Source organism: Musca domestica, unplaced genomic scaffold, assembly GCF_030504385.1.
Source record: "Musca domestica strain aabys unplaced genomic scaffold, Musca_domestica.polishedcontigs.V.1.1 6, whole genome shotgun sequence".
In the NCBI taxonomy this organism is placed as follows: domain Eukaryota; kingdom Metazoa; phylum Arthropoda; class Insecta; order Diptera; family Muscidae; genus Musca; species Musca domestica.
Window position 1 is genome coordinate 16010655 of NW_026712363.1, and position 15593 is coordinate 16026247.

At 33.9% G+C, this 15593-nt stretch overlaps 1 protein-coding gene across 1 annotated transcript in view; it reads right to left on the bottom strand.

Moving 5' to 3' along the window:
- Nucleotides 1-4941: 4941 nt before the first annotated feature.
- The window catches only part of LOC101890035 (disks large homolog 5), a 221072-nt gene continuing 210420 nt past the window's right edge, over nucleotides 4942-15593 (bottom strand). Inside the window, exon 12 of the mRNA XM_059129329.1 lies at nucleotides 4942-5097. Within this exon, the coding sequence (XP_058985312.1) occupies nucleotides 4957-5097 (141 nt within the window). The 3' untranslated portion in view covers nucleotides 4942-4956. The remainder of the gene's footprint in view (nucleotides 5098-15593) is intronic.

Below are 15593 nucleotides of genomic sequence, written 5' to 3' on the forward strand. Positions count from 1 at the left end.
CATATTTTCCCCCATCAGTAGATTAAATTCAGCTTTAGAGAAGGCTTTCGTTCATATATCTTTTGAAAGTGAGTGCTGCTTCAATGAAATCATTTCATTTAAATTTTGGTAATACAATATCCACATCACACATTAGGTTCAATAACTTATTTCAACATCGATTGCATGCCATACAATCTGGCTGTGGAAATTGTTCATCTACATACATACGTACACACATATCTCTTTCAATATTGTTGATGCTAATTAAACCGCAATGTTATTATTTTTGTTTAAGTGTCACATTTCAAAGATATCTGCCAATGGCAGATACACAACAAATCGAAATGTAATTAATACTTCAACATTGATTAATTGATGGCAGTGGTTGTCGGCAGTAGCTGAAACTCTTAGGTTTTGTTCGTAGCAATGCTACGAAGTTTTGCAAATCAACAACAACGACAACAACAACAATATGCCATCACTGGCAATAAAGCGAAACATCATGGAAACAATTAAAGAAATGTCATTGAACACTGAGAGAGAGAGAGAGAGAGAGATATGAGAATTCGATTCGATTTGATTAATGACACGACGAGATTAATGAAGCCCAAATCGAGGGGCAATTATTGTTATCAAAAGTTATGAATTCGTTTGCGAATTAAATAAATGCATGAGTGCCTCAAGGTAGCTGGCCGAATTTATCTTATTTCGCTTTTTATATCCTCCACCATAGTATGGAGGTTATATTAAGTTTGTCATTCCGTTTGTAACAAGTCGAAATATACATTTTAGACCCCATAAAGTATATATATTCTTGATCAGCATAACATTCTATGTCGATTTAACCGACCGCCTGTCCGTCTGTGGAAATCGATCTAGCTTCCGAACGAAATAATGTAGGTTGATAAAATTTTACTCAAATGTGTATTATGTCTGTAGGACTTTTGGTATTAAAAATGGGTCATGTATCCGACCTTCGTATAGTCCCCATATAACGGTACCTCCCGATATGCGGTATTTTGATGATTTAAGAGACGTTATTTACCGGAACTATTTCAAACTTAATATTTGAAGTTCGTAATGGATATTACAGCCTATGCCCGAAAATTGTCTGTGCAGGTCCACATTTTATAACCCCCATGGTAGCTCCCTATATTCGCTATTTTAAGATTTTAGCTACATTATAAACAATTTTTTTTTTCAAGTTTCGCATTTGAATATTGTAATAGCTTGTGACAAAAGTTGCCTATGCAGGTCCACGTCGTCGTATATACCCTAATATACATTCGGTATTTTTAAAATTTTAACAGAATTTTTTAACGGATTTTATTTTTTTGAAAATTGTCAAATCTGTACCAAATGGTGGAGGGTATTCAAAGTTCGACCCGGCCGAACTTACAGCTTTTTGTACTTGTTTCATTTAACACCCTTGAAAATTTCTCTGGCCAAAATAAATCCAGAATAAATCAGTAGCTTAAAAAAAAGAGAAAACTCTTTCTTGAGTAATAAACCAAGACGGCATTTGCTGCAATTGACAACAAAGGCCATTTTCAAACAACAACAACCACAACAACTGGACACAACATCAACACAAAAAAGAACCATGGGAAATAAACTGTGACAATGGCCAGAAAATGAAAGAAAACATTCTAGATTTTCATGTCGAAAGTTTGGTTTCAAATTTCAAAACAGAAAAAAACAAACTATTGTTTATTTTTCTTTTCATTTGTCTTTCTTTTTTTGATGGTCACAACCAAATGAAGGTTATGCAGATGTTATCCAACTAATCTGTTCTTGACATTGCACAGTGTTCCGAAGGCGAAAACGAAAATTATGATCTTCTATATACATTTTAAAGAGTTGTGAAATAAGTGACTGACTGAGAATTAACCACCAACCAAACGACTGAAACTTGATGGTACATTTGAGAATTAAAGTTGTATTTGGAAATGTGTACAAAAATTACCAAGTGGTACTAAATTTGGTACGATTTGGTATTGGAGGAATGAAATCCTGATGCCTGTGCTGGTGTCTGTCTTTAAGTTATGAAGATGGTTTTGGAAATTTGAACTATAATTATACGAAAATAGTACCAAATTTTTTCTGGGTAACGGAATAGGGCTGAAATTTGATATTGATGTCACTGTTGGTATCTGGGATTGAATAATGGAGGTGGTTTTCAAAATGCGTATTATAAATGTACGAAGAGTATTAAATTGTACCATATTTGATATTTGGTGAACAGATAGTTCTTGAAATATAAATTTCGTATTAGTGCCGCTTCGGTTTCGGAAATTAAACGAAAAGGACTGAATTATACTATATTTGGTATTAGGTAATTGAATAGAGACAAAATTCCAAAATTTAAAATTTGGATTACTGTGGCATTTTGGTTGTTAAGAAATTTGTCCCATATTTGTACGAAAAATACTGAATAGTACGAAATTCGGGATTGGGTGAAGGAATAGAGCAGGGAACCTCAAATTTGATATTGAGGTCTCTGTAGGTATCTGTAATTGATTTGGATTGTACTAAAATTGTACGAAAAATACTGAATAGTACAATAATTGGTATTGGAGGAAGGAGTAGAGCTTAAATTCTGAAATTTTGTTTTAGGGTCACCATTCATGCGTTGCCTGCACAATTGGAACTGGTTTCGGAAATGTGTACTATTATTGTACGAAACGGACTGAATGGTACCAAAATTGTATTGGGTGAAGGAATAAAGATTATTTGTGGTTGTATCTGCGTTTAAGATTCGGCGGTGGCTTTAAATGCGTCTTATATCCGCACAAAAAGTACTGAATGGTACGAAATTTGGTATTGGGTGAAGGAATAGAGTAGGAATTCTCAAATTTGATATTGAGGTCTCTTTTGGTATCTGTAATTGAGATATGGATGTGGTTTCGATCATATTATGACTGTACGAAAATAGTACTATATTTGGTACAGTTTTGTATTGGGTAAACAGATTAGGGTCGCTATTCATGTATATTCTGGACATATGGAGGTGATTTCGGAAATGTGTACTACAATTGTACGAAAAGTACTTAATGATACTATATTTTTTGTCTGTATCTCATCACTTTGAAATTAAAATTACTAATGGCATCTGGGTTTAAGATTTGGCGATGGTTTGGAAATGTGTTCTATATTTGTACGAAAAGTGCTAAATGGTACTTAATTTGTTATCGGGTGAAGGAATAGAGCTGGAATCCTTAAATTTGACATTGAGATCTCTGTTGGTATCTGGAATTGAGATATGAAAGTCGTTTTGGAAAATTTATGAAAAGTAGTAAATAGTACTTAATTTGGTCATGTTTGAGGGGGCAGAGATAAATTTCTAAAATTTGATATTTAGATAATATTGATATCTAGAATTGAGAATTTACTATAATTGTACGAAAATTACTAAATGGTACTAAAATTTACATCCTCAAATTTGACATTGAGGTCTCTGTTTGCATCTGGTGTTGAGATCTTGTGGCGGTTCCGCAAATACTTACTATAATTGTACGAAAAGTACTAAATAGTATCAAATTTCCGTCACGGTTGTTGCCTACGTTAGAGAAATATAGATTATTTTGGATAGAATTTTTAAAGGTTAATAAATTTTGTATTGTTTGAGGGGATACAGATGATGTTCTGAAATTTGATATTGAGGTCATCGTTGGTTTCCAGGGTTTACATATGGAGACGTTTAAATTATTTTGGACAGGAAAATTGGATGTTGGTCGATTGTGCAAAAGTTTTTCTAATATCATCCTCGGTAAACTTCAAAAAAAAAAGTAGAAAAGCAGCTAACTTCAGACGGGCCGAACTTTTAATTCGAAGGAAATTGAAAATTTTCAAGAAAAATTCTGAAAACTATCACTAAAATGAAAACCGCATACAAAAAAACTGCATACAAAATTTTTTGCCATAGGTTTTGGTATCCATTAGGATCTTCCAGTACGGAATTTGAAACGATTCCGGTGAATAATGTTGCTGAAATAATCAAAATACCGAATATCGGGAGGTACCGTTAGATCAAATGAAACTAAACCTCAGCCAATTATTGTTTATGGTCCACACTTTGCTTAAATATGGAATTAAATTTTATATTTTGGGTTGATTGACTTGCGGTTTTAACAACTTCTGGTATATCACTCATGTAGAGAAGATCTACCATTCAAATGATTTTCATGCTTAGTGATCTGTTCATATATCAAAAATTTCCCATCGATGAGGACTTGATTACATTTTTATTGACATTATATTTTTTTACAGTATTTTATTTTTTGCTAATTTCAAATCCTTTTTTTACACCCAAACAAAATTATTAATCGAAATTCCTTTCTTTTATTGCAGTAATTAAGGCATCCCTCCCACTTCACAATGGAATCATTTTTAACGGAAATCAAACAAATTCGTATTCCCCGACCAAAATTTGAACCACGTGTAACGGTTTCCGGCAATGGCTATGCAAATATGGCCAGACCACCAACACCGCCACGTGATTACGATGATGTGGAGGCTTCCAATTCAAATGCTCACAGCCGATCCTATCAGGAGGGCGGTAATGATTATCGATTTTCCGAAACGAAAAAGTAGGCAAACCACACACATACATAAATAATATTAAAACCTTGTCATTTTTTTGGCGTCAGCAGAGAAGAAAACAAAAAACAAAAGTATTTTCCCTTAAGTTTATAGAATAAATAATTTTTTTAAATATACCTACATTATGATGTTGAAAAAATCATAAATATTACCTGCTTATAGTTGTTAAGTGTTTGCTTTTGTAGTCTAGCACATAAATGTATAGATACTTGTATTAACTATTTTAAACTAATAACAAAAATATATAAATAAATAAAAAAGGTAACAAACGACATAAATATTTGCATGGATTTTTCTGTTTTTCCTCGAGCGTAAAGGTAAGTTAGTTAGTTAATGGCAATTAATGATGGATTGATTTACCCTAACAAGCCTTTACGAGTTAACAAAAATAGAAGTTGTTTTTGAGAAAGAAATCTGTTTTTGGGTTCTACTCACCACATCTTGCTCATAGTCCGTATGGGGTACATGGGTTTCACTCAATCTTCGGGACCTATGGTCATCACAGCCGTATTCCTAGGGACACCAACCAACCATCATTCATTTCATATTTCATTTCATATCATTTGATTCAATTTTTCAAACAAAATATCCATTTATGAGTGGTAAACAAATGTTTTTTTGGTTGTTTCGATTTTTGTTTTTGGTTACACAATAAGAAAAAGGAAAAAGGAAAGAAAAACACAATAGAATGAAATGAAACGTAATGAAACTCAAACGTAATGATGAAAATGTAATTTGTTATGTTTTTTTTTGTTTGTTTATTTTTGATTTTTTCTTCTGTTCAATGATAAAATGTTAATTTCAATAGCGTTTGTTTTTTCGAATTTGTTTATGATTTTGTAATGTGATATTTGTTTACAGTTTTCGCAGGGCCTGTTTGATTGCTTACAGCCACAGGCAAAGTGTACGAAATTATGATTTCAATTTACTTTAGTATTTTTTTTTTTTAATTTATTGACATGGATATTAAAATAAATCTATTCGTGTGGATTTATAGATTTCACACAATTTTTTAAATTTATAATATTCATTGAAATATCATGGCGAAAGGAAAACCTTTTTTGTATTTCTATATAATGTGTTGTAATTTTCACAGGGATCTGAAGTACGAATTTATGGCACAATCGACAACAAAATATAATAAAAATTGGAATATCATTTTAAGCCAAATGGTATTTATCAAAAGTCCTCCCGCTTAGTTTTATTTTGGCACGAATAAACTCTTGAATGTTGTTTTCCGATGCCACCCAGTCAATAATGTCCATTTCGTATCGGACCTAAATAAATATGATATAAATAATGTGGCGTGCCAGGTTTGGAATATATTGGTTACTTCCTTCACTTTTGATAATTGGGTAGGATCTTCTAATCTTTCGGGGAGGATGTGGTCAGTACTTTAAGATTTTAAAATATGTTAATACAGACACTTTCAGGGTCAATATCCTTCCAAACATTAAAAAGTCGACCCGATCCACCTTGGAAAGGATGGTATACTAACTTTGTCATTCCGTTTGTAACATCCTTAAATATTCGTCGTAGACCCCATAAAGAATATATATTCATAATCAGCATAAAATTCTAAGTCGATTTAACGAAGTCCGTCTGTCTGTCTGTTGAAATCACGATACAGCCCACATTATTTGACGTAGAGCGCCAAAATTTAGCAGAGCTATTTGTATTGTGTCTAGGATGGTTGGTATTGAAAATGAGATATATCGGTCCACGTTCTGCTATAGTCCCCATATAACCATATTTTTCACGGATTTGCTTGAAAATTGGTACTTGTAGGTCATAATGGGTCCCTGTGCGTGTGGAAAAACATTGCATGTATGGGTCCACGTTTTGGTATAGCCCCCATATAAAGGTACCTCCCGATATTCGGTATTTTAATTTTTGTGCCACATTTTTTCACGGATTTGTCTAAAAATTGGTATTTGTTGGTCATAATGGGTTCCAGCTCCGGTGGCGAAACATTGCATGCATGGGTCCATGATTTGGTATAGCCCTCATATAACGGTACCTCCCAATATTCGGTATTTTGATGGTTTTTGCCACATTATTTCACTGATTTGTCTAAAAATTGGTATTTTTTGGTCATAATGAGTTCTAGTTCGTATGGCGAGTCATTGTAATTATAGGTCCACGTTTTGGTATAGCCCCCATATAAGGGTACCTCCCGAAATTCGGTAATTTGATGATTTTTACCACATTTTTTCACGGATTTGTCTGAAAATTGGTTTGTAGTCATAATGGGTTCTAGCCCCATTGGCGAAACATTGTATGTATAGGTCCATGATTTGATATAGCCCCCATATGACGGTACCTCCCGATATTCGGTATTTTGATGGTTTTTGCCACATTTCTTCTAATGTTTCCTTTACCCTAAGGTGGAGGGTATTAAAAGTTTGGCCCGGCCGAACTTAATGTTGTTTTACTTGTTTTTAAGGTAAATGTTCATTTGACGAGAACCCAAGATACCTTGCAACAAACACATTCTTTGGAAATTGTGGCTGAATGCTAAAAATTCCGAAAATCATAAGACATCATTTCACTAAATATTTCTACAATCCCTTGGGGTTATATGCTTACAAAAAATTTGTTGTAAATTGCATAATTGTTATAATAATAATTCTTGTATTAGAATAAGAGCCTGAAAGTATGCTACCAACTATCGGCACAAAAAATAATCGTTAACCAATAAATTTTGAAATTTTTGAATACCAAATAGTTAGTGAATAAACCTATGGGTAGAATAAAGGGAACACAATTTTTTATTATTACCATAAAACAGGCTTTAAACCTTATTCTTGATGGAATACAATCAAATAATTTTTGAGTCGTTGAAGTCTTATATACACATTTAAGCAGTAGTTAAACAACTGACTGATAATCAACGCCCAGGCGAAACGGCTAAGGATAGAATCATAAAATTTTGCACGAATCGTGAAGTTTTGCTTGTCGTGTGATAAGACTGTTTTTTGGATTGGACAAACGGAATGAGCTAGAAATTTAAAGTGAGAGTCACTGATGGTGTTTATTTGAAAATGAAAGAACAACTTTCACGCTGCGATTAATTTCTCAATATTTATTTCTTAATAGCTATTTGCACTAATCTAACTTAGCCTACTTCAATGCATCTTATCAATGAACACAGAGGGTTGTTTGCTGGAGAGAGCATTTCTTTATGCTACCTAGTGACTGCATTGCTATCTTTGTGTGTGGACATTTTCAAATTCTTTATTATCAGTTAACACACAGTGACTTTGTTGTCTTTCAGATGGAGTGCAGGATAGCAGCATGAAAAGGTTTTTGAAAATTCCAACCTTCAGGTGGGTGGTTTTGAAAATGTGTGCTAAAATATATAGTGCACGAAAATATATTTAGTACCATTTGGTATTGGCTGAACAGATAGTGTGGAAATCTAAACTTTGGAATATGTTTTGGACATAAGTTTTGGAAACGGTACTATATTTGGTATTGGGTAAAGCGATAGAGATAATATACTGAAATTTTATATTTAGATTACTGATGGTTACTGTACTATATTTGTACGAAAAGTACTGACTAAATTTGAAATTGGCTGAAGGGATAGGGCTTGGTATCTGGAACTGAAATATGGAGGTGGTTTTGAAAATGCGAACTATAATTGTACTATTGTATTAAATTTGGTAATGGGTGAAGAATTAGAGATGAAATTCTGAAATTTGATACTGAGGTCACCCTTGGTTTCTAGGGTTTCCATATGGAGACTTTGAAATAGTTTTGGAAAGGAAAATTGGATGAGGGTCCATTGTCCAATGGTTTTATTAACATTTTCTTAGGTAAATTTCAAAATGAAAGATTTTGAAGACTTCAGAAAAAGAAAAAAATATTGGAATAATATGTAAAACCTTTGAAGCCTTTATTAAAATAATTGTCAATGTGAACAAATTGTGCATTTTGAGCACTAACATAAAAAAAGATTCTAAGTTCGGCCGGGAACTTTTTATAACCTTCAACATTTGGAAGAAACTTGAAACAATTCTGTCAAATAATACCGCTCGGATGAAAACCGCTATATGGGGGCTATACGAAGACGTGGTACTGCATAAGTAATTTGTGTCATAGGCTGTAGTAACGGTTCCGAACTTTATATACGAAATTTGAAATAATTCCGGTGGAATGAAAATAGCGAATATATTGGGGTTCTGTTATATGGGCGCTATATTCCATTGAAAAACTTGGCTCAAATTATAAAAATACCGAATATCGGGGGGTACCGTTGTATGGGGGCCATACGATATCGTGGACCTATATAAATAATTCTCTTCTGGGGGATAAAGTACTCACAAGGAACTCCATGTGTGGATTTTTAGACAATTCCATTGAAAATGTGTATAAAATCATAATAATACCGAATATCGGAAAGTGCCGTTATGTGGGGGATATACGGTGGTGGTCGTGGAGGGTATAAACAAGTCTAACACGAATTGTGAGAACGAATTTAAATTTGACTTTCTATACCCTCAGCCATATGGGTTGAGAGGATATATATATCATTTGAAACGGCCAAAACTGGCTCCATGAAAAAAACGGGCTTAAACTGGTTTTCTTCGGAACTAGCTTCATAGAGCGTCAACAATTTGAATAATCACAACAGAAGCCAAAATTTTTTTAAATAATCGAACATTGGCTGAGGGTATACATCTGTCGGCCGATACTTTTAACTTTTTTACTAATCCTTTGAAAAAAATCGTATAACTATATCCGTGTCTTCGTATAGTCCACATTAAACGGCACTGCCCGATATTCGGTATTTTGAAAATTTTAATCACATTTCTAAAGGAATGGTTTAAAAGTTGATACTTGAAATTCACAACTTTTATGACAGCTAATAGCCAAAGTAGGTTCACGTTTCCCTATAGACCCATATAACGGTAGCACTTGGTATCGCTATTTTTGCTCCATTTTTTTAATTTCTAATATAAACCGCTCGAATGCTAAATGTCAGCAATATCTTCAAAAGTGTCACTTCTTAATGGGTGAGTGTACCAAATCGCATTTTTACTTGATTTATAGCACAAACATTGCTGCTAATTCCTTGCAGTTTTGCAGAACAATTCTTGAAGGAAAAGTAATCAGACAGACCTAAAGTCACCTTTTGTAATTAAAACTGGCCCTGCTCTTGTCCAAAATGTTAGGTCCCCTTCCCTTATCAAATATTTCAATACATTAAAAAGAATATAAATCAAATTTGTTGTTAACATTTTTAAATACAAATCTTAAATGTTAAAGCATTTCAAGGAAAACTTTTCCATCCATTCAAAGGTTTCGTACATTTTGCCTACGGCTTTGCCTTAAATTTATACATGGTACATGTTTTTTTACAACACAATTACAGATACAGATTAATGTAATTTACAACATGGCCAATTAATCGTTTCTTTTTGTTTTTTTTTTTTTTTGTTTTTGTACTGATAATATGAACAATGAACACATCAATTATTTATGTATGTAAGTAAGTAAGTATAGACATGTAGATACACTGAAAGAAAATACTAACGACCAATACACCAACAAATAAACCAAAGAATAACATCAAAAAATTATACACGGATAGATACAGAAAATTGGCTAACCCTCTGCCATATTAAAAAAAAGAATAAAAAAAATATTAAAAACAAATAATAATAATTATTACACATTAATTATCAATCACACCATTTACATACACCCTTTGTTGAATCACAAAAAAAAAATCTTTGCAATATTTATTCACACCCTTTTGTGAAATACACGACACACTGTGACAACCCAATTTACGTTTGAAGAACAAAATTCAAATTCGACAGATATTAATTCAAAAATTAAGGTTCGAACTTAGAACCCAACTGAGAACCTCGAATGTCAATTTTTTTTTGTTATATTTTTAATTGAAGGATTAGTTTTGTGCAAAAACTGAGAGAATTTCTTAGGAAAAATTTACGTAGAAATATCAAAAGAAGTGATTTTGCAGAAAAGCAAAGGGAGAGTAGTACAGTTAATGAAAAAGAGCGAATTAGTTATTTTATTTCGAAAAAAAAGAGAGCAATTAGCAGTGGTGAGTAAGAATTGAGAATATTATTAGAATAAAACGGCAGGTGAGAAATATTGAGAGGAAAAGAGAAAGCAAAAGTGTAAAGAGAAAAAAGCCTTGTTTGTTTACAGTGCACAAGCTTTTTGTAAAGCTTTCTCAGGTGAAACCAATTATTAGCAGTTGAAAAAGCCTAAATACAAATCTCTTTCTGTTTGTATCCGGAAAATCAGTACTTATGTGTTAAAGAGAGTTACAAACAGAGATATAGTGAGAGAATATAGTTCAAATATATTTATATTTATATGTGTGATGATCACCTGATGATGATGAAGTTGCTGATTGTCTAGATAATTCTGATTTACGGCCGCCCCCATGCTGCTGCCATCATGCTGCTGCTTGTGTGGCGTATTATGAGTGGTACTGCTACTAATGTAGGTTGGTCCCATGATTCGCGATGTCGACGATGATTGCGATGATCCGGTTAGACGCGACCATGCTGCACCCCCCAATTGCCGCAGTGACGAATGATGGCTATTATAGACGTGATGTGGTAGATGATTATGGGGGTGCAAGAAATTATTATTTGACCTGTTCGATGAGGCGTTGATTGCGGCCGCTGCCCCTGAATTGGGTGGCGGCGGTAATGGTGTCGGATGATTGTATGAGCGATGCAGTATCGGTTCAGCTGACATGGGTCGATAGGGCAAACGTTGCATTATTCTTAGCGGTCACAAGAGAACAAAGGCGGGAGGGAGGGACGGAAAAAATTCAAAATATTATTACAAATGTTCAACACAGATACCAAGTCCAAAAGTCGTGAAAATTTTATTGTTTTTTTACAAAAAATAAATATTGTCACAATTCTCAAAAATAAGTGTAGAAAAGAGAGTACCGATTTTTATTTTCCGTCACGGTCATTCCCAGCCCCGAGTCCGACGAGGGACTTCTTCCGGTTGCCGCACTTACTTCCAGATCAATATCGGTTACCTGTGTATGATGGGTACACAACACAACATGGTTTAGTATTAGTTTGCATAACCTCAAAAATTTTGCTACTCTACACAGTTGCAAAGAAGAAATGTGGGCGTGAGAGAGTGTGTGTGTGTGTGTTGTTTTGATCAACGCTTGTCTTATTGATATTGAAGGTGAAAAAGTGGTGCATACTTTTGGGAGGAATTTCTTTGATACATTTCGAATTGTTTGGTTATTTTTTTAGGGTGGGTGGTTGGAAAGTGATGTGGAACAGTGAAGGCATATTAAGTTTGGTGAATGATAGATAAATCTATGGTTAAATGGTGAAATGCATTTAAATTATTTATGATGGTGTTGTCCAACTCTTTAATAAATTATGCAAATATTTATGTACGTAATTTAATTGTCTATGGTGTTGTGTGATTGTTGTCGAACGGGATTACAAGGAAATTTTTCATTATTAATATTTTTTGGTTTATATTTAAAATTTTCTTTTCTATGGCATAACTGAAATAAATGAAAATGTTTTTTCATTCCGATATGAAGAAAAAAAACCAAATATTTCAGTGATATTCTAACATTTTAGTTCGTATTAAATGTAACCCAACCTCATATGTAGTGAAACAGCAAAAAAAAAACATAAATAAATAATGGCGCCCAACACTTTGTATTATCGTTTTTCTGAGAATAAATCGTAGATCTATATCTGTAATGGCTCTCATCGACCTACTATATATGATATATTTTATTAAAGCAGCCAAATACGAAGTGGGGTGAATGGTACATTTAAACAACAGTATAATTACAACCTGTACAAAGAATAACAAAGATGACTGGAATGAAAATCTAACACTTTTTCTGGAAAAGGTGTAAAGCTCGACCAGACTGAATGGCCATTTGAAAATAATGGACACATTTGAAAATATGTCAGTATTCACCGAATTAGACCATAAGTGAACATTAAGTGTATGAGGTCTAATGGCATTATTTCTAACATGCTAACAACAAATCAGTAAATATAAAAAGAGGAAATTTCAAGTAATAATCAATCTTGTCAACAGTGAAATAATTTTGATATAAAATGTATTTTTGTATTCGCTTTAGAAAAGGATATTTGGATGTAAAATTATGATGAGATTTTAATGAAGGACTTAGCAACAGATCCACTACTGATGGTCCCAGATTGGTTGGTTACGTGATCAAAATGACCAAAGCCGCGGCACAGTAACAACTTCAATTAGATGCAATACAGGACTTAGTGATACTTTCGAAGCTGCAATTTCAACCGAGGCTTCTGTAAGACACTAAATTAACCCTCTTTACCACATGGCCTATGGAGATGAGACCAAAGCTTAATGTGAAGGCAGAGGGAGATTTAATCATCATCCAAACCATTGTATGGTGGATAAAACTCTCTCACCTAGCCGTGTCATGAAGGACATACATGATCTAGAAAGAAACCTCCAGAGAGGTGTGAGTGACATTCATATTGATGCAGTCACAGAAGCTATCAACAATTACAGTAAGAATGCCGTCCTCGGAGTCCACCCCAATCCGTTGCAGCTGAAGAACATCGGCTGCCTAGACAAACCAGGGTAGTTTCGGGGCAATTGCGTTCAGAATGGTGCAGCCGACTCAATTTTTATTGGGCACGATGGGATACTGGCCCACACAATATGCTGCACATTTTCAATTACCCGGCAAAACATACTTCACTCACTCCAGAAGACATCTGGTTTTTGAACCTGGAGTTAGAACCAGATTATCGTAACCCAAACATAACATGTGAAATATTAAAAGTTGTGAGAGTAACTCACAATTAAGTCGAACATTTTTTCTTATTTCGGAAACTAAGTAGGTTTTGTTATTTTGTTGATAATTCCTCGATAAATTGCGTAAAAACTGAATTACAACTAACTAATTATAGCCAATTCCGTTGGAAAATATTGAAAATTTGGTTAAAAAAATCCTGATAATCTATTCTATCTATTGACTTCTCCTGGATCTATAAGACTAGAACAACGGACCTCATTAATCTCATTCGCGAATTTTATTCGGTTTTCGTGATTTAGATTTATGAAGGTTAAAGTTTTTACCCCATTCGGAATAAAATAATTATAATTAGTACTGAAAAAATTCGAGCTGTTTCAATCTAATTCATAGTGATTTCATAAATTTCATACCACTCATATGCAGAGTGTTCGTACAAACGGCCGGAGTCCACGGAACTCAATAAGGAACTAGTTAGTTCGATTGGTATAACTCTAACTCGAATAGAATGGAAATATTATTACATTAAAAAGTTTCGAGTTTCAGGACATTTGGAGTCGATCTAGCGACGTCCGTCCGTCCGACTGGCTGGTGCGCACAATAACTCTCGAAGGGAGTATCCGACTTGTTCCAAGCTTGATACATCGTAATATTATTGTCAAACTTGAATCGAGTTGGGAGATGGGAAATATCTGTCCACTCTTTCTGGTACCTCCCCCACAAAAGGTCGACATTTTTATATAAATAATTTACCGCATAGGAAGAGAACGGATAATCTGATTTTGTTCAAACTTTGCAAAATCGTGATATTTGCATTTCCTTTTAGTACCTCCCCCACAAAGGGTCCAAATTTCGAATATCTAAAACGGTCATAAAATGCGAAATTTAATGCAGATTCTCTTCAAATTCCGCACATCCCGGTACTTTTTCCAAAACAAGATTTGATGTGAAGATGGGATATATCTAATGCGCTTATATCTAATACGCTTATAAAATGCATCAGATTTACCTTGAATTTCGCACATCCCAATATTTTAACCATTACAAGATAGGGTATAAAAATGGGACATACCGACTTACACCTTCTAATACCTCTCCCACAACGGGTCAACATTTGTCATAATTATAACTATTACAAAATATTACAAATTTCACAATCCCAAGATTTCTACCAACACAAGATCAGGTATGAGGAACGGATGGAACGAAATTTTCCTTCTGATACCTCACTCGCAACGGATCGATATTTTGTATAAACTATGGAGATATAATATATCGATCCTCTCTTTCGAGTACCTCTCAACAAAGGGTAAAATTTTGAATAATTATAACTCATATAACATGCGAAGTGTGACAACGATTTTCCTCAAATCTTGTATATATTATTTTTACCAATAAGAGATCCGACCTGAATATGAACTGGTAACTTTCCCACTTTTTAAAAATTTGAATTATTATACCCCTTATTATGCGAAATAAATAAGAGATTTTCTTCAAAAATTGTGTATTTAAGGTATATTGACCCTTACTATTTGGCCACTTTTCGAAAAAGTTGAGCATTTTTAAAAAGCTGTCACTTCCAATGATTATATCAGACTAAGGTCATATGAGTAATGGGAAATATTGTTCTACTCCATTGGTAGCGCTTTCAGAGGGTCAAAATTTGGAATAATAAAACATTTAGAAATATATATTTGAATAAACGGATAAAGGCTGGGAGTATCAATCTGTCGCCAATACTGATACTCTTTAACTTGTTCTAATGACAATTTAATATTGCTGCCATTATCCCACAAGATTAACCCACTCGTTGCGGAGAAATATGTTTTCGATTTTTTGTTTAACGTTTCCCGTTTCCCGTCCATAAAATTTGGCCGCTGTTTCCCTTAATGAAAATACACATAACCCACCGGATGTGGTACCTTATGATTCCGTACATAGAGTGGGTCTAAGAAGGTGAAAATATATGATACGGTCGCGGCGATTGGGTTAAGAAATCATAGATACATTGCTTCTATTATCTGAAATCATAATACTGAATTTTGATGGAGTTCTGAAATTATACTACAAGCTCCATCTGAAGGGTAATGTAAACCCAGATTTAAGTATTTTAAAGGGTTTAACCACAGTTTACAATGAGCTATATTGTGGGTCTCAGAGGGTACGGCTACTTCGTATGAAGCATTCACCTATGCAATGGTATCGCACGTTT